The sequence below is a fragment of the Scylla paramamosain genome, chromosome 7, assembly GCF_035594125.1.
Source record: "Scylla paramamosain isolate STU-SP2022 chromosome 7, ASM3559412v1, whole genome shotgun sequence".
Lineage (NCBI taxonomy): Eukaryota > Metazoa > Arthropoda > Malacostraca > Decapoda > Portunidae > Scylla > Scylla paramamosain.
Window position 1 is genome coordinate 30,105,616 of NC_087157.1, and position 25,814 is coordinate 30,131,429.

At 38.1% G+C, this 25,814-nt stretch overlaps 1 protein-coding gene across 12 annotated transcripts in view; it reads right to left on the reverse strand.

Moving 5' to 3' along the window:
- Window positions 1-25,814, reverse strand: part of LOC135102341 (receptor-type tyrosine-protein phosphatase U-like) — a 158,066-nt gene that overhangs the window by 11,531 nt on the left and 120,721 nt on the right. For 7 of the 12 annotated variants that reach the window (XM_064007427.1, XM_064007426.1, XM_064007433.1 and 4 more), the window contains 9 exons: window positions 25,420-25,563; window positions 20,661-20,804; window positions 19,131-19,218; window positions 18,671-18,747; window positions 16,957-17,097; window positions 14,125-14,235; window positions 12,500-12,629; window positions 11,540-12,132; window positions 8,001-8,129 (listed from right to left, as the gene is read on the reverse strand). In XM_064007427.1, the coding sequence (XP_063863497.1) occupies window positions 8,001-8,129; window positions 11,540-12,132; window positions 12,500-12,629; window positions 14,125-14,235; window positions 16,957-17,097; window positions 18,671-18,747; window positions 19,131-19,218; window positions 20,661-20,804; window positions 25,420-25,563 (1,557 nt within the window). Of the gene's footprint in view, window positions 1-5,121; window positions 5,258-8,000; window positions 8,130-11,539; window positions 12,133-12,499; window positions 12,630-14,124; window positions 14,236-16,956; window positions 17,098-18,670; window positions 18,748-19,130; window positions 19,219-20,660; window positions 20,805-25,419; window positions 25,564-25,814 lie in introns of all 12 variants that reach the window. The other 5 variants (XM_064007434.1, XM_064007428.1, XM_064007435.1 and 2 more) reach the window with 3 other exon arrangements.

Sequence of the window (25,814 nt, forward strand, 5' to 3'; positions counted from 1 at the left end):
CCTCGCTTCGTAAGGAATACTCCTCATCCCCTGTATCCTTTTAGTCATTCTCCTCTGTACTGATTCTAATAGACCTATATCTTTCCTGTAATGTGGGGACCAGAACTGCACAGCGTAGTCTAGATGAGGTCTGACCAGCGCCAAGTATAATTTTAATATTACTTCCGGCCTTCTACTTTTAACACTCCTAAAAATGAATCCTAGTACCCTATTTGCCTTGTTTCTGGCTTCTATGCATTGTTTCCCTAGACGGAGTTCAGAGCTAACTATAACTCCTAAATCTTTCTCGTACCCTGTACCTACCAGAGTTTGGGTGTTTAATGTGTACCTATTGTGTGGGTTTCCTCTACCTACGCTAAGCACTTTGCATTTATTGATATTAAATTGCATTTGCCATCTATCCGTCCATTCATTCATTCTATCTAAGTCTGTCTGCAAGGCGATGACATCCGCTTCTGACCTAATTAATCTACCTATCTTTGTGTCATCCGCAAATTTACTAACATCGCTACTAATTCCACTATCCAAGTCATTGATATATATTAGAAATAATAATGGCCCTAATACTGATCCCTGTGGCACCCCACTAATGACATGACCCCACTCGGATTTCGAGCCGTTTATTAGCACTCTCTATCGCCTGTTACCAAGCCATGACCCTATCCAACCTAACACCTTCCCATCTATCCCGTGCGCCCTAACCTTTTTCAGGAGCCTTTGATGGGGCACCTTGTCGAATGCTTTACTAAAGTCCAGATATAAGATATCATAACTATCACCATTATCTACTGCCTCGTACACCTTACTGTAAAAACTTAACAAGTTTGTCAGGCAAGACTTCCCCTTCGTGAAGCCATGCTGTGACTGATTTATCAAGTTATGTTTGTCTAAATGTTCCCTAATGTTCCTGGCTATTATTGACTCTAACATTTTACCTACAACTGAAGTTAAGCTGACAGGTCTATAATTAGACGCTAAAGTTTTATCCCCTTTCTTAAAGATGGGTACTACATTAGCCTGCCTCCACATTACTGGTACCTCACCCGACTCCAGTGATTTCCTAAAGACAGAAACTAACGGCTCACTAATAATCTTTTTACATTCCTTCAGTACTCTGGGATATATTTCATCAGGTCCTGGTGACTTGAACTTTTTTAGCCTATCTATCTCCTGCTCCACTATCTCCCTAGTTATGGAAATATCCGTCAGCTTCTCATACTCATCTGCTCTAAACACCTGTTCACTATCTGGCATATCCTGCATGTTTTCCTGAGTGAAGACAGTTAAAAAATAATCATTCAGAAGTTTACTAATCTCCTCCCCAGAACTAACCAGCTCCCCATCTGCTGCCTTTAATGGACCTACAGTATCCTTATTTTTCGTCCTGTATACCTGATAAAATCCCTTGGGGTCCGTCTTCGCCTGGCTGGCTACCTTTAATTCATAATTGTCCTTAGCTTTCCTCGTTAACTTCCTGACTGTTCTAACTAATTCATTATACTGTGTCCTTAAAACTTCCTCACCTGCCCTTAATCTCTTATATATACTTCTCTTACGCCCTATATAATGCTTTAACCTAGCAGTCATCCATTTAGGGTCATTTTTTTGTGATCTTATTGTTTTATACGGGATATTTGCTAACTGACCTGTATGAACTTTATCTACGAAATATTTATACAATTCATCTACATTTACTTCACCTAATCCCCTCATCTCGTTCCCTACCATCCTCTCCCCTCCCTCATCAACTCGCCTCAACCTTACCTCTCTCATTTCAGCATGACCTGACATTCCAACATACTCACACCTATCTCCCCCCTTCCTCTTTCCTCCTCCCTTCTGGAGCCTCACCTCACCTCCCTCATCCTGCCTTATCTCTCTGAACTCTGTCCCTGACCTGACCTCACCCTGCATCCTTTGCCAGTCCACTCCTTGGAGGTACCTTTTCAATTCTTCAAAATCTGCTCTCCTAAAGTCAGGTATTTTACTAGTGTTTTTATTTCTAACAGTTTCTTCCCATTCTAGATTGTACCTAATTTCCCTATGGTCACTGTTACCTAGCTGTCCTCCAACCTCTACCTGCGTGACTGCTTCCTCCCTGTTAGTAAGAATTAAATCTAGAATATTATTCCCCCTTGTGGGTTCTACGACTACCTGTTTTAAAAAATTATCCTGAATTACCTTAAGGAATTCCTCTGCTTCCTTGTTACCCACAATCAGACTCCAGTCGATATTCCTAAAATTAAAAGCTCCTACCACACATACCTGACTGTACCTGCCTGCTCTATTTAATTCCTGCCACAGTGAGGTGTTAATTTCCTCTGTACTGGTCGGTGGTCTGTAAACTACCCCTAGTACTACTGACTGTGATCCTTCCTTAATATCTACCCATATCGACTCTGCTTTGTTATCTGTTTTAATTCTATTGTTCATACAGCACTGTAATGTGTCCCTAATGTATAACGCGACACCTCCTCCTCTCCTGTTTTCTCTATCTTTATAGAACATTGTATACCCATCTATCTTAACCTCTGGATTAAATACTTTTCCTGACATATCTAACCAAGTTTCAGTTAAAGCAATGATATCAAATTTCTCTACACTCGCTATTCCTCTAAGCAAGTCTATTTTATTCAGAATACTTCTACAATTTGTGTAGTAAACACTTAAGCTATTTCTCACCATCCCTAAGCTAGCTTCCTTTCTAGATTTAACTAATTTGCCCCTTGCCTTCTCCTCACTATCCCTTCTTCCCTCCCGACTAACGAAAAAAGTGCTGGAGTGCAGTTACCTCCCGCTCGAGTGTTTCGGCCAAAACACGAACACCCTGGCGTGACAAATGCACTCCATCCCTGGCGTACAAGGTGTCCCTGCCATAGAAAAGGTCCCAGTTGTCGATGAACGTCCATCCATTACTCCTACAATGATTCGCGATAACTTATCCTCCCAACACCACCATAAACTGTGTCCTCTACTAGTATGACTCCCTCAAGCCTTGGGCTCACAGTGAACACAAGACCTCATGTGACATGCCAAGAGATGCACTGGTTGGCTTGGTCACATGACAGGAGGGGAGGGGAGGGAAAATGGGAGGAATGTGGAACTGGACGGCATGGGGTGCACCTCACACTACCTAGCTCTTTAGTAGGCAGGAATAATATTTCAATTTCTCTGCTTGCTAAGGTTTATCAAAGAGACCAGTTGCAATCTAATTCTCTTACTGTACACTTTGTTTTTTTTCTCTTGCTTGGGGTAGTTGTTTTGATATGCTATGATAACAGGAAAATAAGATAAATAATTAAATAATGCACTAAGCATTACACCACAATTTACTATACAAATCCCAGCGCACAACACCTTTTCTGCTTTCCACTCCCTTTTCTCTCTCCTTTCTTTTCTATCTTGCCACTAAAGCACTGTACATAATATATATATATATATATATATATATATATATATATATATATATATATATATATATATATATATATATATATATAATTCTCTTACTGTACACTTTGTATATATATATATATATATATATATATATATATATATATATATATATATATATATATCTATCTATCTATCTATCTATCTATCTATCTATCTATCTATCTATATATATATATATATATATATATATATATATATATATATATATATATATATATATATATATATATATTGTTACAACCAGGTTACAGCCCCCTCACAGGTGCCACTACAATTGGGTCAACTTCCCCTAAACTAACTTCCTCCAGTCTAGTGCAGGGCACAAATACAGAGAATCCAGGCTTCTACTGATCACCAAAACCTATACAGCCTCAATTAGATCATCATTCTGTTTAACCCACCAACAGAGAAGGGACTATAACAAATGTTGACTTAATCCCCCCAAGTAGAAAAGAACTAATGAGCCACATGCTAGGGAGTCCAGACAGTATAGATAATACACCCCCAGGGTGAGGGTAATAACCCTGTTGGATAACCAACCATGAAAACAAATCCACCCACTGTCCAACAGAAATATTACACACACACTGGCCATGTGACAGCCATCTACAATCTTTCAGAAGACAGATTCCCATCTCCTATAAAACTGGTGGAAATCCAAAAAGAAAGTAGACAGCTGTAGCCTAGCACAAATATTATAATCTTCTGGTTGGCTCCAGTCATGGCTGTGGCATTAAACGAGGACACAATGCTCATGACATTCAGACATACTAGACCCACAACAAACCACTGCACTTAAGCAGAAATGGGTAGAAAACAGGAGCCTGCTCCCATGAGTACTCTGTAGAAAGACACAATGGATGTCAGGACACTTGAAAAAAACACTACGTGTGAGACCCCAGCTCAACATGCATAGTAGTGGAATATGGCTATCTACATCCTTCAAATAATATCTGGATCTGCTCCAATCCTGACTTACCATAGAACCTAGATAGTACAAAGTAGTCTAAGACATCACACAGTAAACCCACTGTTAGGAATAAACTCAATAAACCCTCCCTATGTACACTTTAACATGCCTCCCTCCATCATGTGTCCGCTCTGTATAGTCTCTGGTTGGCTACTGAAGCTAGCTACCATGTGAAGGACGGTTAAACCTGCCCCCCCCCCCCCCCCAATGCAGACTCAGGGTTGGGTGAGGTCTGTCTCGCTTGGTCTCCACTCAACTCACTATGTCGCTCTCCCTCCCAACTAAACACTTGTGTTTTAAAATTTAATATGGGGCCATTTGGAGGGCTGAGTAAAAACTGCTTATACTATGGGAAAGAGCAACTCTTCTTCCATATGCTTCATCAATTTCAGCTCTCAGGAAGAAATGGGTGTAGAGGAAATCAGTTACAGAAGAACAATTTCAACTTGTATAAATTTCTAAAGTAACTTGGTGCCTCCCTCAACCTGTCAACAACGTGTCTACCTGCACTATCTCCTCTCTCTCTCTCTTTCTCTGCTTGTATAAATAATTCTCATGCAGTATTCCCCAGCTATTCATGGTGGTTATGTTCCAACCCTCCCCATGAATAGTGAAAATCTGCAAATTCTGGATGCAAGCCCTACAAGGTTCAGAAATACCTGTTTATAGTTTAAATCACTAAATATATGTCTTACATTCATTAAGCACAAGGCTAATGCAACCCTCATTGGACTCATTGTGGTAGACTTAACAGAGGAACACACACAGGTGATGAACTACTGAAGTGATCAGCTGACCTTTTTCCTCTTTTTGAGACCACACCTTGTTGACCTGGAGAGAAAATAAAGGCACTTTAACACAAGACAGTTTCTTGAGAATTTTGTAATGAGATTCAAAGTTGGCAACATTTCACAGGAAACTTGGCGGAACATTCTGCGAAATCTCATCCACCAGCATGTCGGTTATTGTCTCTCGAGGTCAGCAAGTTGTGGTCACAAAAAGAGGAAGGTCAGCTGATTGCTCCAGTAGTTCACCACTTGTGTGTGTCCTTCTGCTGAGTCTGCTACAATGAGTTTGATGGAACTTGCTTATCATTTTGTGATTTGAGGTTGAGGATAGGTTTGATAAATCAGTGTGGGCCCTGGTGGTGGCTTGCCATCCCAAATTAGGATGTTACTTTGGAGTTCTATCTTCCCAAAAAAGTTTTTTTTTAAATCCATGAATAAGCAAACCTGCGAATGCTGAACCATGAATAGGCAGGGGAATGCTGTATAACAAAACACATAACTAATGACAAAAAATGGTAAAAGTTTTGGGGATGTGCAGTCATGAGACAAGAAGGCTGAGAAGGAAGAGGTAACTGGGTTAAGGGTGCCAACTCAGCAGCTGCTGAGAAATATTGTGGGGAAGCACTTGAGGGAAGTAAGGGGCAGGGATCAGGACAGAATATCACTAGAAGATACAAGATGACCCTCCAGCAGGGTTGGACACTTTCCAAAGCTGCACTCCTTCTTTAGGATTCCAGCAGTCTGAAGTCTGAAAGAGATGCTGCCAAGCATTAAAAAACCATCCTCTACTGAGCTAACTACCCAGTGTGAAGGGACATTCATCCATTCCTCCCCTGCTGAGCTGAGAGAATCCAGGGATGGTGAAGGTTGCGCATCCCTAGGTGGAAGGAAAAGAGCCAAGACTGGGAGCAGAACCTGCATAAACACCTCTGTGACCATGGAGCCAGCTCCTAAGTAAGGTGATTATGACTGTTGGTGATGAGAAAGCATAGGCAGAGGTGAAGGATAGTGAGGCTGTTTGCTCTGGTGAAAGGAGGATGGAACAAAAGCTTGACAGGCAATGTCACCATTTGAGTGGGAGGAAGCCTTTCGTACTCAGGTGCAGTAATGCTAGAGGGAGGAGAGGCTAGAAGCATGACCTGGGTAGCAGGAGAGATGGCCAGAGACTCCTGAGGGGATGCAGATGAAGAGGCAGCAGGAGTGATAGCAGAGAGTGGAGGAGAGGGAGACTGGGCACCATGGGACCTGGGGGCAGGAGCCTTTTGACAGCAACTGGCTGCAGGGGGCAATGAAAATCCTTGCTAAGAGTGGTAACCCCATTATCATCCAAGAACCCCAGAAAGGGTTGAGAGGAACACCTGGCTGACATACTGCCCAAAGGTGGAGAGGGAAAAAAAAAAAAAAAACTTAAAACAGGAAAAAGCAGCTGTGTATATACAAAATTCCACACATGTTAAAATATCTGTCCCTAAACAGTGAATAAAAATAACATCAAGCTGGTAAGCCACGAGCAGGAAAAGGCATCAGAAAAGTTCAACGGCAGGGAAGAAGAACGGGTGTGTGTGTGTGTGTGTGTGTGCTCTGGGATCATTGCTCATCCTTCTCCAACCTGAAGGCAGAAAGGGACATTGCCATGAAAGCAGCATCACTCTATATCTCTAGAGACCTGTTGGTGAGATGAGACTTCACTGTGAGAGTGGCATTGCTCTCTTCCTCTTGTGACCTTCCTCTAGTAACCTGAGAGTGGTATTGCCACAGCTAAAGCAACACCACAATGGGGCTCATCATCCTAGAAGAGTCAGTCTCAGTGGTAGCAGAGGTAAGAAGAGGGGGGGAGCAGGATCTGAGAGTCCACAAGGGAGAAAGCCTGACACTGGTTGTGTCTTGAGTTGCATGCCCAGGCAACTATGGCAAGGCCCAAGCTGGTAAAAACCACAATGGGGTGGTGCCGGATGCACAGCAACAGCTGTCTACAGAGCACACAACACATGCACTCAAAACACTGTAAACCTACAAAGTGCACCATCACTGTAGATGTCACTTCCTGCAGTGGCACAACTACCTAACATATGCAATAACACATGAAGATAGCACCTACAAGATGAGTCTACTGTAAGAGAGAGAATAGAATGGCGGCAAGTAGAAATCTGATGAGGAGTGCCACGTGTCCTGTCCTTCTTACCTTTCAAGGCCATGCCCCCCCTATGGTGTTAGTTGGTAGTTAGTTGGATAATTAGGTGAGAGGTGGTTGAACAAGACAGAAGCTCTGTTTTCCTTTTCTTTGACTTATCTTTTCTGGTGAGTGTTTGTTGTGGCTAGCCACCTATGTATGTGTAGATGATGCAATTTGATGGACCCTAACTTCCATCTCAAATATGAAATAAGTCCTGTGCATAAAGCACTGGCATCCACAAAGTGACCACCAAAATATCTATTCTGTCTTTTATACACTATCCATATGAATCTAAAAAAATTATTTCACCTTCTCCCCATTAAGAATTTAACTTTTGCTTTAATTTTGTTTAAAAGCATACTATTAAATCATGATTAAGTTAATCTTTTTCTCAGTATCTGATCAATATTCTATCATTTCCAAAGAATTGTTGATTTTGATATCACATTACTAATGGGCATTTCCATTGCAGCACTAAAATAATGACTCCTACAACTACTATATTACTACCACTACTATTGCTACTACAACCAACATCACCACTACTACTACTACATGTACCATTGCTACTTCTACTTTTATAACTAGAACTGGTATCATTACTATTACTCACACTTGAAGAAATGGTAAGGGATGAGTACTTCAGCCAGGTGCCATAGAGGACTGTCTCCTTCACCTGCAGCTGATACTGGTCCACATTCCATATCTCTCCAGGCTCCATAAGCACAGAAGGATATTCATTCTGGCAATATTTCAAAATGTAATCCTGAGAAAATACTCTTATAATATGGCATTATATGTGTATAGAAATAATAGCTGTATAAATAAATAATGTATTGACATCAATATTAAAATGGATTTTGCACTTCTGCTGCCATAACAAGAGCAAAAATTAGGTGCCAGTTTGCAGGAAACAAGGTAAATTAAATTAAACAAGTGTGGATAAATCATGAATGTGGTGGATCTGAAACCATGATGGGAGATAAAAAAACAGGAAGAACACCTGTATAACTACAGTATACTATAAGTTCTTTATTTAGAGATTTATAGTGAAAATTTGTAAGTTTTGCACTATCTTTATAAACATGCAAAGCTATGGTTCTGTACTGGCAGTGAACACTAGTATGAAGTTAAGATGTTGTCTTCCATTATGCACTTTTAAAAGTTTCCTAAAGGCACTGCAGGTTATACCACCAGCTAATGGTCATATTTTTTTAAATGGAAATAAGGATGAATGTTAGATACATCTCATGTAACACTGTTGCTACACTTCCCCCTTCATTACATTTCTTATACTACAGCTATTCTTGTATAAGTTGTGTATATATACAAAGGTGATCAACTCTCCTGATATGTCTCAAAATATTTAACTTTTTACAGAAAGATCCACCCAAAACATCACATAACATAGTCACATTCCATAAGCAAATGACTGTCAAGCAATGTCCAGTCTATGTATGAGATGCATGGCATGGAGAAAAAAAATCTAATTGTTTTACAAATGATGGCTGAGGAAAAAGCCTCCAAGAGCTGTCAAAGATATTGATTTTTCTATTATTTTGCTTTCTACAATTCTAAGCAAAACTGGTCCTTGACTGAATGGACACTCCTTATTGCCTTTATTTTTATATAAAGAGGAACTATGATAGTTTTTTTTCCATATTTTTGACAATTCAATTTAATATAGAAACTCAAGATATATGTACTGGCTCATTAAATTTTTCAGCACATTTTCTTTTGAACATAATTGCTTTATTCATTTTGCCTTTTGCTTTTTGCCTCTTAATGTTCCACTGCAGGAGCATTTTCACAAAACATAGCATTTATCTTGATAAAGAGAAACTGAAAAGAGAAAAAAAAGTGAAAAGTGAAAAACAGATGACCACATGACATTCAAATTAGTGGCTGTTGAGAAACTGCACTGAAAGATTAAATGAGCCAAAACAAATAACATTTCAAATCACTACAGTATATCTAATCCCTTGTTTTTTGTTTCCAGTTTTAATCCATTTCTATATGGCTGCTATTTCTTGTAAGCCTTATTCACTTGGTCTTGTTCTGTGCATCCTGTTTCTCCTCATGTCTTTCCTGCATGTCACATTTTATGTTATCCTTCCATCAGAACTTATCTCCCTCTTCCTTTTCTTCCCTATGTCAACATGCTTATAATCCCCTCTACATATGATCTCTTCTCATGACATGGCCAAATCACTGTAATTTTGTTTGACCCATGAATTACTGCTTGTCTAAATCCACTTTTGTATGGCTTTCCCTTTACCTTCCGACTAATAATTTTCTTGCACAAGATAACCTTCATTTATTTAATTTATTTCATTTATTTATTTAACAGTTCATTTATACACAATACTGTGATCAATTTCAGGGTCCGGATCTTTATTTTCAGTCACTTTCTGTTCAAGGTATTTAAAAGTTGCAACCCTCTTGATGTCTATCCACATCCAGTTTCACTTCCCCTTGTCTCCCCTCTCCTCCCATTTGGTGGTATTCTGTTTTTACCTTGTTTATCTCCAGAATTTGATCTTCAGGCACTTGATCTCCACCTTTCTCACTCTAACTCAGCTCCTTCTTTAGTTAGGTAAGTCTATTAGCAAAGTTACTATAGTGAACCGTCTTTAACTTGGGTCAAATTAGCTAAAAATCTGAATTGTCCCATGGACACACATCAGCTGTGCTGTTGTGCCCTGGCAGTAAAGATATATAACATATTTATAATTATTCTTTTTTTCTTCTGTATTGCTTTTTATGTAAAATTTAATTGCATCTACATAACCAGGAGTAGTTTATGAACTATAAGAAAACTTGTTTTATTATACACTTGCTTTCATAAATAGTGTAAATATCAATCAGTAAAAAGGTGCATACACTATACAATTTTATTTTCTGACTAAAATACTTCATACTAGGGTTTTGCCCTATCAAATTGTGTTCTACAATACCCTCCTGAGTTTTGCACTTGCTCTCTTTCAAAGGTATATGAAACTTGGGATACTGAAAACACTGCAAAACACTTATTTGTTCTGATTGTATGGCTTAAGACTGTGTGAGTGTGTGCTTTGCCTTCCCATCTGGCAGGATGCAGTGGTGTGACAGTGTGGTGCTGCTGCTGCATCTAGAACTGTGAATGTGCATGTTTTGTCCTCACATCTGGCATGGTGCAGTGATGCAGTAACATGATGCGGTGCTATGCAGTGGTACCACAGTAGTGAGACGCCTCTTATTTGCTTGCATGTTTTTACAATACAGTGATGCCATCACTGTATAGTGTGACACTCTCCCTCTCTCGCATGCAGGCTGACATGTGTTGTGACAGTGCTTATGATGCCAAAAGTAGGAAGATGTGACCAATATGTGACAAAAATGCAAAACTCAGGGAGATAATGTGTGAAAGTTAGGACAATTGAAATTTAGGATGCAGCATGAAATTTGGAAATCACAGGAGGGTGCTGTGGTCATGAAGTGACTACTTAAAATCCAATGATGCAAACCAAATTTTTCTATCTTGTGAGCTAAGTGAAAAAAAAAAAAAAAAAAAAAAAAAAAAAAAAAAAAAAAAAAAAAATCAAAGGGAGGTAGAGGAAGGATGAGAAAGTAAGACATCATTGGTGCTTCTGTTAATCAGACTTACCAACCAAACAGTCAAATGGGAGAAATGAAACAGATTTTCTTACTTGAACAAACACTATAGTAAGGCCCAGACAATTTTAACTTCTGTTTAGATAATGAAAAATTGTAAAAAATTCTATCTGGCCTGAAACAGGTTGAATTACCTAAAATTCTAATTACATTGTTCAAATTGGAAAGGGTTTACTGTATACCAAATGAAGTATATATATATATATATATATATATATATATATATATATATATATATATATATATATATATATATATATATATATATATATATATATATAAAAAAGCTAACTGAGCTACAAACCAGTTTTCTTTGTGTGTGTGTGTGTGTGTGTGTGTGTGTGTGTGTGTGTGTGTGTGTGTGTGTGTGTGTGTGTGTGTGTGTGTGTGTGTGTGTGTGTGTGTAGTCTTAGTTACATTTTTGTGAAGATGTCAGCCTGGTATATATGTACATATGTATGTAGTAAAATATACTTGATGACTTGAAAGCATACATACCTCATCCTGGTTTTCAAAGCTGTTGATGAAAATGACTATGGTGCATCCTGTCTCTATCACCAGCCTCCAAAAGTTGGATACAGTGTGGGGAAGTGGGTGCTCAGTGACCATCGTAAACTGATCCCGATTTGAGCCTGGCACTCGTATGGCATTTATGTATTGTGACAGCCATGAATTCACCCTAGCTCTGGGTTGGAGGTAACAACGGTTGGAGTCTGCTGGTAACACTAACTGGTTGCGATTAAGGTGATGAAAACTTGGCATGTCAGAAGAGGTAAAAGACAGTGGTGAAGGCAAAGCCTTGGCCCTGGCATACTGTATTCTGCTCAAAGAAATATATTTATCCATGTGATTCAGGATATCATCTGGGGATACAACTGTTTCCTTTCCAAACAATATTTCTTCCAGAATCTCTAAGCTCAAGTTATACTGTGCTTCATTCTCGACTAATCGAGTACGACTCATTCTAAGTCTGCCCAAGACTTCAATGGGATTGAGGTAGCCCTTCAGTGTTAACATCTCAGACATCAGAAGCACCTGGAGGACGGTGCCAGTGCGTCCAATTCCAGCAGAACAATGAACAACTGTTCCTCCTGTCAAGAAGGATGATAAGCAGGAAAAGTATGGCCAGTTAGTGTTATTATTACAGGACACCTACAAGATTCATTACTATTGAGTCTTCAAAGTTCTTTGTACATAAGTTAAAAGAAGAGCATCAAGATTCACATAAACTGGTAGTTCACCATGAAAAATGTGCCTTCAGTGTAGTACTGTAATCATCAATAGTAAGAGGTTTTTAAGACTTTTCTGTCATTCTCATTATAAGATGAATTATTGAGAATAACTGAAAATAATAAAAAGCTAAATGTTAATACTGAAAGTACTCAGTTCTTAGGACTTTGATACAATGAATGCATTGCTAAAAAATGTATCTATTCAAAAAGGGTAATGTAAACTTACCTTGCACATGATGAGACTGAAAATGGCTTAGCATTTGTGCGATGGAAATTGCCTCTGTGGGGACACCATGGTCTGGCCACTTGGAGTAGTGATAATGCTGCAGTTGGTGCATCTTCTCTCCCTGTCTCACCTGTATCAGCATTACATATTTAAAACATGTAAAGAAACAATCTACAAATAACAACAAAGCTTGGACACGGTAATGAGGAAATATTTCAAGTAAAGTCTAGTAGAATACTGATTTGAAGTGTATCTTGTTCAGATTACTGAATTTTGAGCATTGCTCTCCATTAAGGCAAAACTACCTATGTCCAAGCTAGGAACACACAGCTGTCTTTGCTACAATAGGGAAATGAAGAGGTGTGTTGCCAGCTGCAGCACATGACAGTAACATTGCTTGATCTCCACGACTCCTGATTCCCAAGCTTACTGGGATTCTAAACATGGCAAACATGTGGGAAAACTTACAAAAAGTTGCACCAACCCACCCCCATGCTTTGCTACAGAGATTTTCCTTCCATTAAATAAATTTCTGGTGCTTCAGCTTTCCTTTACAGAAACAGACTCTTCCCTTTTCTTTAGCAGTGCAACTGAGCCACTATGCACCCAGGAAAGGCCAAAACTGATCTCTCCTAAATATAAGTTCACAAGCCACAAAAACTGAACTGGGATTTTCATTACCTGCCACCAGCTTTATGCTGTACTTTGGGACATCATGAGAACACTGAGAAATTGATCTAAAAATGGGGTTTTTGGTGGAGATTGAACCTCAAATTGATCTAAAAATGGAGTTTTTGTTGGAGACTGAACCTCAATCAGGACACTTCTGGAAACACAAGTATGACACCTTTATCAATCAGGTCAAGATGACTGCCAAGGCATGAGTAGATTTTGGTCAGCTATGACTGTCCAGTCATAGCAACACACTTCCTGGACACTGATCCTATTCTCAGTGTTCTTTCTGTTTATGACAATACTAAATGGAGGAGACCAAGTGAACAATATCATAACTCATGACTGGAACAAGCTGATATATTGCTATTTTTAACATCAACATAATCTTATAATGAATGTTACAGTTACTAATATTATCACTGCATACTAGGTAAATGACACTAAGTATCAACAGTCATATTTCCCATGTACTCCCTTGTCTGCCTAGCCCATTGTGTCAGTCCATGCTTACCTATAATTCAGAACAGTATTTTTAATCATCAGTAAATGGATAAGATATTTCATCAGCAATATGGAGATAAGCTCAGAATCTTTGAATTTAAATGTGTTATATCACATGTTTTCCTGAAGCACGAAATATCACAAGTGCTTTATGCAGGATAGTGTCTTGTGTTTTATTGCATTTCACAAACCGAATTTAATTCTCCAGGTTTGTATCTCACCTAACGTAAAGCTAATGAATGGAAATAATATAACTAATTTATTTATTTTTTATTTAAGAAAATTCTTTCAATGAGAATGTACCAAATTTGTAAATCAGTTTACATGTAATAATCAAATAAAAATGTCCCCCGCCAAAAAAAAAATTATATTACTAGATATGTAAAGAATATGACTACCTTTAATGAATGACTGGTAAAAAGCAACTCTGAACATAAACCAGAACTGACCAAGAGAGAAGACAGAGTGAAGTGTGACTGCTCCTCTGTGTTGTTGACCACAACCTCAAATCCATCAAAGTTCAAAGTCTGTCCAGGAATGAAGTATTCTCCAACTTTTTTCTGAAATACTTTGTCAAATCACAAAAGTGGAAAGCAAAGAGAATTTAAATGCATTTAAATGTTACAATGAATAGCAAAACATCAGGTAATCATCTGTATCCAAAAATCATTGAAAATATATATTTTCTTTAAATTTAAACTATTGTATAAAAAGGACTTTGGAACATTTCATTAATTGTCTTCAGTGTTTAAAGGTATTGGAAATAATGGAAAAGTTGTGAACTTGCCAATTGGCATCATGACAGAAAAATGTTTGTTGTATATTCACCATTTATCTAAATACACCAAACAGGTTACTTGTGAAAAGCTTACTTGTGAAAATCCCTTAGACAGTTGCCTTTTCACTGCATTGACCTTTATCTCTGCTGATCTCACACTACACTAATCAACTGCTCTGTCAAGCTGTCACAGCAATAACTCTCTCTACAGACTACTTACCATGCTGACCTGCCACTTCACTGACCCTACAATTGCTTATTTTTAATTTCACTGCTTATGTATCCTATTTCTTTCTTTGCTTCACAGTTCTATCTGTCAAGGCAGGTGTGGACAGAGAAGGTGTATTTTTTAGTAAAGAACTGTTCTAATTATAAAGAGAATGAGTAGACATAAATGAAACCACATAATGAAAAAACAAATTAAGTAAATCGTAAGTATCTGTAATAAAAACCATCTAAATGAAGTAGAGTGCAGGCTTCCCTTGGTTATCTCTCTGTTGCTTTCCACACTGATGCAGGCCACAGTCAATTAGCCCAAAGGTGGTTAGTGAACAGCTTGTAAAATGTTTTAACTAATAACTTAACATTTAGCCAATACACTTAACACATTATCTGATCACACCATTGTATTAAGGGGACTTTTCTTAGTGGGGTAAGATAAACACCTTCAGTCAGCATCAAATAACTGCTGCAAGTGGCAAACATATCATATGTAACAAGTGGTATGAACATTTGGGAGCTTACATACACTCAACAGCTTTTTTCTTATTGACTTTTGACAAATGCATTTGAGTTCTACAATAACTGCTCACTTATTCATTAAGAAGTGAGCTGAAGCAAAATAATTCAGAAAAAAGTATGGTGTTTGAACCATTTGAGCATATACAGTAAAATCCCTCTTATCCGGCATCAATGGGACAGCCGACATGCCGGATACTTGAATATTGCCGGATAATTGAATAGAAGTGAAATTATGTCCACAATCACCACCCTACACTCACGCATCTTACCATAACAAAGATCAGCTGATCGCCGTGCTATGCGTCGCCACCAGCACTGCCACCTCACACTCACCAACACACAGTTGTAGAATTGGGCCTGTAATTGTGACCCCTTCTGATCTTTTCAAGCTGAACCACTCATATAACACTTTGTCCATCATTTCACCATGATGATACTGCAGTGTGTGACAATTTTCTGCTGCCCTTGGGGTGTCGGTGGTTTTCATGTAATCCCGCAACTTTTTTGTTTGGGATTTAATGTCATAAATAGTTGATGAGCCCACACCACATTCTGCCATTAGTTGCTGTCTGCTTTCACCTCTCTCTAATCGTTGACAAATGTCTACTTTCTGCTTAAGTGTAAGCACAACACGCTTCCTCTTTTCTACAACTTTAGGCATGATGAAGGCGTCAGGCGATAAACAGTGCATACATGGGACTGAGTCACTGAGTAAACACAGTGCAGTGGGCCGTGGGTGGTGCGAAGCAGTGCGCTCTGGTGGCGAGGGGACAAAGTATGCCTTGCGCGGGAATTTTCATCGATTTTATGAGTACACCTTGATTTTTTATTGATTTTAAGGCTCAGGGAAAAATGTGCCGGATACTTGAAGCTGCCGGATACTCAAATGCCGGATGAGAGGGATTTTACTGTACTTAGTTCTAGTGGCAGAGATCTCCATTCTTGGAGATTTTAATGTTCACCACCTTTGCCTTTCCTCTCCCTTCACTGACCAGCCTTGTGAACTAGCCTTTAACTCTGCTATCCTCCATCATCTAGAGCAATTAGTGCAACACCCTACTTGTATTTCTAACTGTCTATTCTCCTCAGTGATACGGGTTTATATTTCATATTCAGCATACAAATCAAACCCTGGTTTAGGAGACAGTTTTAGGCTTCAAATGTTGACTTATATGACAGTGTATATGGTAAGTAAAGTACATGCTCAAACTATGTACAGTCAGGTTGCCACTAATGGTGCTAAATGTGATTTGCATTAGTTACAAAGAAAGCAATGGCATGAAATGACTACAGTTCTGACCTGCCTCAGACAGGCCATTCAAAAATTAAAATCAAATATTTCCAGACTAACTACAACACTAAATTTTTATGCAAATAACTGAAGGTAACTAATAAGTAAGTGACAGTCTTGAAATTAGAAAGAATTGGTTTGTCATGATTTTTCAATAAGACCTAATAACTGGTTAACACACACTTTTGGTGGAATGCATGAGAAAAATATATTTATGTTGTATTGGATAAAGGAATATTTCTCTTCATAAGATTAATATAAAAAATAAATAAATACATAAAATAAACAAATAAAATAAATAAATAAATAAATAATAAATAAAATAAATAAATTGATCAAAACAAAATAGAAAGGACTTAATCCAAATTTCTAATAAGCATTCTGAAGCTTCTCTGCTTGGTTTTCGGAAGTGATTTAAGCAAGATAAGTGAGTGGTCACAGAAATATGGAATGAAATAGTCTTTAACACACCTTGCCATTCTCCACAAAGTTGGCCACCATAATGATGACAGTGATGTTCTGCTCCACTACCATCCTGAAAAAGTCAGCAATGGTGGACACTCTGCCATCCTTTGGGCCCTGAGCAGCAATGTATCGCATGTTTCCATATCCCTGTCACAAACAGAATCACTTTAGCCTTCCTCAGAGTTCTAATGTTTACACAAACTTAACTATTCAACAAATACCTCTGCACTGCACTCTATATGAGGAGACTAAAAGGGGCAAGTAGTAGAGGGGTAGGAACCTAAAATGCATTCCTCATAATCCTTCTCTCCACTATCTTGTGAGTTAGCTGATATAGAAAACTGTGTATCTTTACTTAAGACTGAGAAAAAAAGGATAAAACTTTGAAAATATGATTACCAAACAATGTACACAGGATTCAAATAAATAATGTTGATTTTTAAGGCTTTCATACACACACACACACACACACACACACATCCTTGGCCCTGCCTACACCACCTATGATGAAGCCCTGACAACCCTGAGTCTGTCCAGACTATCCACAAGGCACCGAGAGGCTCTGGAAAAATTTTCAAGAGGACTGCTGCATCATCCACGTCTCAGACACGTGCTGCCACCTGACGCACCTCGCCTGGTCTGTGCCACCAGACACCACAACAAGATGACGCCCCTAAAGGCGCTGCACACGGACCGGTACAGACTCAGAGCGATTCCCACCGTGGTGCAAGCCATCAATCAATAGTATTTCCCTTCTAGATTAGACTTACCTTTAGGATAAATGTTAAGTATTTCCCCACCCCCTCTGTGCATTTTCAATTTGTTAACTGCCTTAAGAATAAACTGTTTATTATTATTATTTCATTATTATTACACACACACACACACACACACACACACACACACACACACACACACAGTAACCACTTCTAGTAGTCATACCAATGGAGAGAGAGAGAGAGAGAGAGAGAGAGAGAGAGAGAGAGAGAGAGAGAGAGAGAGAGAGAGAGAGAGAGAGAGAGAGAGAGAGAGAGAGAGAATATATATATATATATATATATATATATATATATATATATATATATATATATATATATATATATATATATATATATATATATATATATATATATATATATATATATATATATATATATATATATATATATATATATATATATATATATATATATATATATATATATAGGCCAAGTTACATTAACATCTTACTTGCATTTTTATTCCAAAAGATATCTATTTCCTTTAAATTTAAAATATCTTTTTCAGTTTTTCTAAGTTCACTTAGACTGAAGATATTCCATATGACATTCAGTTCTAAGAACAACACTTTAAGATCACTTTCAGATATTACATGTGCTAATTCTAGGTTAAAAAAGTTCTTGCAGATTTCTAGCACACCCTGCTCAGGTGCAGATCACCCCCCCAATGACAAATTGCTCCACTGCTGCTGGGGACTGAGGCTAGTGTAGGGAGGAAGGGATGCCAGATGCTGTATTTTGCTGGGTCTGATGCTTTTTAGTGGACCTGTCTAGTATGGATGTTTAAAGGCAGATACATATGTAAAGCACAGGTAATAATGTGGCAATGTCAAGGTATGTCTCATTTTAGCAGTAAAAATATTGAGGAGTGTGGATTCTTAAAACTTTCAAAGAGTAACAGAAGAAAATGCAGTACTCTAATGGAAGGAATGTAAACTCACCTGTACATGGTTGGCATTAATGTAGTCAGAGTTGGGATCCCCATGAACACAGGGAAGAACTACCCGAGTATCATCATCTGCTTGACAAATATTAATGTTACTAAGAATGTGTATCATAACCTTTCTAAATATTAACTGAATTCCAATTCTGTTTTTTTATTTCATATGCTGTGATGAGAATTTGGTGAAAGAAAATTATTCTCCATAATATTATAGCTTATCTGAGAAATGTAAAGGGTCTGATATTCCTACATCAACAACAAATCTAACAAAATAATTCATATGAAGTAAAGATATAGTATTTGTGATATGTAAATATCTATTATGGTTGAAATTTATAGAATTACAATTAGGCAAAAGACCTTAAGCTGCTTTTGAGAAAAAAAAAAAAAAAAAAAAAAAAAAAAGTACAGTCAAGAAATGTAGCAAAGTATACAACAGACTAATACATATAACTCACAAGGGTGGTTGTTTCTGAAGCGGTTCTTGCCCTTATTTTCTGGACGCTGAGCCACGGTCATGCTCTTGGTTACAGTTGATGGCACAGTCTGTCCAAAGTCAATATGTAAACAAAGAAAAGTGAAACACTGACTGACATCATTCACTGAGAGAGAGAGAGAGAGAGAGAGAGAGAGAGAGAGAGAGAGAGAGAGAGAGAGAGAGAGAGAGAGAGAGAGAGAGAGAGAGAGAGAGAGAGAGAGAGAGAGAGAGAGAGATTCACTCCCTTGTCCCTTATCTCTGACAGATAAGGGGGAGGGGAGATGACAGGAAGGGAGGTTTGAGACAAGATGAAAAAAGGAGAGGAAAAGAAAAATGGAGGAAGGGACAGATGGTGGATAGGTGAGGAGCAGCTCACACAGCTGCTAAGTTAGTGAGTTTTAGTTTGTTATTCTTATTAAATTTTTATTAAAATTTCAGTGCTTGCATGAATGGCAAGTTCATCTTGCTAGTTTTGGCTCATTATTCTGATCAATTTTTTTTGTTAAAATTCCAGTGCTTGTACAAGTGGCAAGTTTGTTATTCAGATTGAATATTTATTAAAGTTTCAGTGCGTTCTTACAGTTGTAGGTTATAATGATTGTGCGTTGTCATGTAACCTACTGTGTGTGTGTGTGTGTGTGTGTGTTTGTATGTATATATATATATATATATATATATATATATATATATATATATATATATATATATATACATATATATATATATATATATATACACGTTCTATGATTATAAGACTAGATTATAATCTACCTTAGCCTCTAAGCCTTTAGATGGAGGAAATGAGCCATTTCTCACCAATCATAAAACTTAAACCTGTTTTTTCATCAGGACCACACAAAACAACTCATCTACCTTACTGCACCTCAAGCAGTTCATAAAAAAACTACCCTCATCCATTTACCATCAGTCATTCTCATGCAGTTCATTACTTTACTCTCAGGCACACATTCTCAGTTTTCTTCCTTCTAAACATTTTTTACCAACTCTCTTAACAGCCATATAAGCCATATAAGTGCTATCATGTGCAGACGGTTATGTATTCAGATTTCACTCTCTACTATCACCCTTCATCAACATCAAACAGCTACATATTATTCTTTATTTACTCCCATAACAACAACTTAAAACACCACTGTGTACATAAAAGACATGATTTGTATGTAAAACAAAGATTTAAGATGTCACAAAAAAACTGGGCCTTATGAAGGCTACTACAAAATACAGCCTAAATAGTGCTGAACTGAGGAAACTTGGACTGGAGAGTACCAGTGAAGTAGCAAAGACAAAAACATCATACTGGTGTGGTCATTTAGAAACAAATGAGATGAATACCTAGGTGAAGCATGTAAAATGTCTTAAGTGAAAGGTATAAGTAATATCACCCAAGAGTGAAGGAAAGAGACTTTTCTTTGTAACATATTTACAATCAAATCTCAGTACCAATTCCAGTTTTAATAGCAACAATGAATGACAAGAAAGATGCTCTTACCCTGAAGTCATCTCCAGCTTCCTTAGAACCAATAACCTTATTAAGGTAAGCCTCCACCTCAGCAACAGGTGTACGAGTTAAAATGAAAGCACTTAATTCTTCTGGCTTCAGATTTTCATAGATGGCTTCATCCTGTTCATCATACTGGAATAAAGATAATTGTTCACTGCAAATTGAAATGTCAGAATCTTTTGGAAGATAAGTATGAAATCCACTACACCAATAAAGAGCTGCTCTTCTTGCTCACTTTGCATGACTAATATTTGTTACCAAAATTGTAACTCTAACTTTCAAAAGATAATGGGATATCATCCCCTTTCCTTTACTATTTCAAAGTATTATTTTTATACATTATCTTCAGAATCTAATGGTATTTATTGAAGTAATATTCTTGTGTAAAGAACTACAGTCAGTACAATGAAATGCAATACACATTGTTATGAGCAGAGAAGTTGAAAGAGATAGAGAGAAGAGAGACAGAAAGAAAGCATGTGTGATAGGAAGACCATGTGGGATGGGCATGTCATGGTGTGCTGCCTTATAGCAACTTTTTATGTAATTTGGAAGTTGTTCCTCTATTAAACTTTCCCCAGTTACCTTTCTTTCTGAGAGCTGTATCCAATAAATGCTTAAGTAAAAGAGTTGCTCTCTCTCACAGAATAATCAGTTTCCACCCAGCCTCCTTAGTAAGTGAGCAGTAAAGAGTTGCCCTCTGTCATAGAATAATCAGTTTCCACCCAGCATCCTTAGTAGTGCTCAGTAAACTTAGCCTTCCTTTATGAGTGTGATTGTGGTGCAAGGTCTGAGAGAAGAGAGAGCAGAGTGGGCCTCTCACTCCACAGTTCTCAACCCCCTTCCTCCCCCATAAACTGTACCCTGTCGAGCATGGGAGGAACATGCCAACATCCTGCCTTTCCTCTGCTTGCTGTGATGTTCTCACGGTCAGTGGTGAACTGATAGCATTACAAGAAGGATGCACTGTTAGAGCCAGCTGTCTCAGGTGTGTTGTGATGATATTATAGGGGGCATATCATGAAGTACCTATGTGAGGATAATAATGCTATGCCTCACTGTATTGGTTGTTATTTTTCCCTATGGGAGGCTGTGATCTGGACGGCTCTAAATATTATTGGAAGCGTGTGAGTTACCCTGTGTCTTGCCACTCCTGAGAACTTTTAAGCAGTTCATAGTTTGAGAACTATGAGCAGTTCTAGTTTGCCCTGGCTGTATCCATAGGTAGATAAGGATAGGTACAAACAGACGCTTTGTTAAACATCATGGAAGTTGTCCTTTGTTTTGTTTAGTAGGAGACACTTCCCTGTTGTTCGTCTGAAGAAATATCACAACAGCAGGCACTATCCTGATCATGTGGTGCTGATGCAAATGCTGTTATGTCTATGTCCACTATATGTTGCCAGTGGTACCTCCTGAGGCAGAGTAGTTGGAGAGAGGGTGTGATGCTCGCTGCGGATGGCTGCATCGAGTGAGTCCTGGCGAGCAGCAGAGACCACGTTAAGACTGTTGGCGTGTCTCTTGTTGGACTCCATGCTGTGTTGGTGTGTGCACAAATTCTAAACAGACTCTAAATACTAAGTTCTATAGTGTCACTATTTAATTGATGACAAAACAGTGACCTATACCTGACGTCTCTTCAGTAACCAGAAATGCAGAAACACATTGATGTTTTCTTATGTCTCTCCAGTAATCCGAGACGTAATACCACTAAACTTTCCCATATTACTACACTATCCGTAATGTGTGAGCTCTCCAGTTGTTGGTGTAAATAAATTGTATATACTGACTTGATCCATATTTTCTATGCCATTTTCCAGTTACATAAATGGTGTTGCCTATATTCATATCATACCTACAGCAGGATGCTCCTGCTGTAGGTGTGACAAACAGCCGAGCAGAGGAACAAAATTGATGGCAACGGTAGATAAATGGCTTCCTTTGCTGCTACTGGCACGATAAATGCTACCAAGTAATACAATTGGTAGCCCGCTGAGGGATTTTGCCATTTTAGGGGAACATGGCATCCACTGTGTCTTTGTACAGTGTATTGGAGTGAGCAGGCACCTGTCCTCTCCCATCTTCTGCTGAAGTGAAGTGTCCTGTTGTGGAATGTGTGTGTCTGGGCATCTTGTGTGTTGTGTCCTCCTTACATGCTACTGGTCTTGGGGCTCACAGATGTGAGTCTTGCAGACCAGTGGATTGAATAGTATTTATTGCTGGGCTGCAGCAATAAATTTCCACCAGCATTGATGGGGGGTGTGGATCTGTCTTTGAAAGACTAAAGATAGACTGTTCTCTGGCAAGAGTGTATAATATTCCTGTTGGGTGTGGGTGGCCTGTTTGTGGGAGGTAGTCCACAGGGTAATATACCCTCATCTCTCTGTGTCATCTGTACTGTCTGCACTCCCTGGGACATAGCTAAGTAGTTCTTTCTTAGCTTGTGGGTTAAGTTGGCATTTGCTATACTACTTTCCCTGTTGGCCAACACTTCCTTCCTTGGTCTATCGCTGCATAATGATGTGTTCCTCCACCACCCTCACCAATAAATTCTTGACATAATTTTTTATTTATTTATCTTTTTATGCAAAATGAAGAGTTAAAGGGTGAGGGACGAAAACTGATTCAACCAAAGAAAGCAATAGTGGGAGGTAACCAAATCTAATAAACAAAACAAAATAAAGATGTTATACAGTAAATCCTCATTATATTTGACTTTAGTAAAGCATTTGTGACTTTAATAAAGCATTTGAGAGTTTAGTAAAAGCATTTGACAAGGTACCCCATCAAAGGCTCCTGAGAAAGGTTCGGGCACATGGGATAGATGGGAAGGTGTTAGGCTAGATTGCGTCATGGCTTAGCGACAGGCAACAAAGAGTTGTAATAAATGGCTTGAAATCTGAGTGGGGTCATGTAATTAGTGTTGTGCACAAGGATCAGTACTAGGCCCATTCTTAATTCTAATATATATCAATGACTTGGATAGTGGAATTAGTAGAGATGTTAGTATATTTGCGGATGACACAAAGATTGGTAGATTAATTAGGTCAGAATCAGATGCCATCACCTTGCAGGCAGATTTAGATAAGATGAATGAATGGATGGACAGATGGCAAATGCAATTCAATATCAACAAATCCAAAGTACTTAGCATAGGTAGAGAAAACCCACACAATAGGTATACATTAAACAACGAAACTCTGGTAGGTACAGGGTATGAGAAAGATTTAGGAGTTATAGTTAGCTCTGAACTCTGTCTTGGAAAACAGTGCATAGAGGTTAGAAACACGGCAAATAGGGTACTAGGATTAATTTTTAGGAGTGTTAAAAGTAGAAGACCTGAAGTAATATCAAAGTTATACTTGGCGCTGGTCAGACCTCATCTAGACTACGCTGTACAGTTCTGTTCCCACATTATGGGAAAGATATAGGTCTATTAGAATCAGTACAAAGGAGAATGACTAAAAGGATACAGGGGATGAGGAGTATTCCTTACAAGGTGAGATTGAAGCTGTTAAATTTACATTCTTTAGAGAGACATAGGTTAAGAGGGGACCTGATAGAAGTCTTTAAGTGGTATAAGGGTTTTTAATAAGGGGGATGTAAGCAAAATCCTTAGGATCAGCAACCAGGGTAGAACAAGAAATAATGGGTTCAAGCTTGAAAAATTTAGGTTTAGGAAGGAGATACGAAGAAATTGGTTCTCAAAGTGGTAGATGAGTGGAACAGACTCGGTAATCATGTTGGTAATGCCAGAATATTAGAAAGCTTTAAGAGAAGATTAGATGGGTTTATGGATGGGGATAATAGATGGAAATAGGTAGATATATTTCATACAGGGACTGCCACATGTAAGCCTGGTTGCTTCTTGCAGCTTCCCTTATTTCTTATGTTCTTATGTTCTTATATTGAACCCAATTATAATGTATTTCACATTTATCAAACATAATATGACCTACCGACCATCTATCTGATTTATCAAAGAAAGGTTGGTAAGTGAAGCAGAACATTCAGTCAGTGGTGGAGGTGGTGGGGGGAATGAGGGAGGGAGGGAAGGAGGGAGAGAGGGTGGGTGTGGGTGGTGGTGGTGATGGTGAGGGCATACCACACCCACACTGCCTCGGTCTCTAAGCAGCAGTTAAAGTGGAAGATTGTTGCACTTGTATATATGTATCTATATATGTATGTATGTATGTATGTATGTTTGTATTCATAGTATATGTGTAAGTTTGTTTACTTGTTTGTTTGTTTGTTTGTAAGGTATCTTTGTTTACTTGAAAATAGTAAAAACATTTTCCTTAAGATTTGTTATTTCTGCCAAAATAAAGTATATGCTATATAATTTATATCCCCCTCACATACCAAATGAAGTTTGGTGTAGGAGGGGGAATCTGACCACCTTTTCTTTCTAATTTTTGCCTTTATTGTCAGTGGTTTCCTCATAATTAGATTGATATACTGAGGATTTATTGTACATATTTTTTTTGTTTGCTTTCATTATTCAATTTAGAAAAAGATTGTGCTTGGTATAGTATGTGTGTTGTGTAATGTAAAAAAGTAAGAGATGAGTGTATTGGAGGGTATGCTGGTACCTTCAATAGTACCTGAAAAAAAAAAAAAAAAAAAAAAAAAAAAAAAAAAAAAAAAAAAACAGCAAAGGTACATCTTAGTAACATATTTAGAATAAAATCTCAGTACCAATTCTAGTTTTAATAGCAATACTGAATAACAACAAGGTTGTTCTTACCCTGAAGTGACCTCTGACTTCTCTGGAATCAATAACCTTAGTAAGGTAATCCTCCACCTCAGCAATGGGTGTCATACTTGAAATGGTAGCACTTGATTCTTCTGGCTCCAGATTTTCATAGATGGCTTCATCCTGTTCATCATACTGGAATAAAGATAATTGTTCACTGCAAATTGAAATGTCAAAATCTTTTGGAAGATAAGTATGAAATCCACTACACCAATAAAGAGCTGCTCTTCTTGCTCACTTTGCATGACTAATATTTGTTACCAAAATTGTAACTCTAACTTTCAAAAGATAATGGGATATCATTCCCTTTCCTTTACTATTTCAAAGTATTATTTTTATACATTATCTTCAGAATCTAATGGTATTTATTGAAGTAATATTCTTGT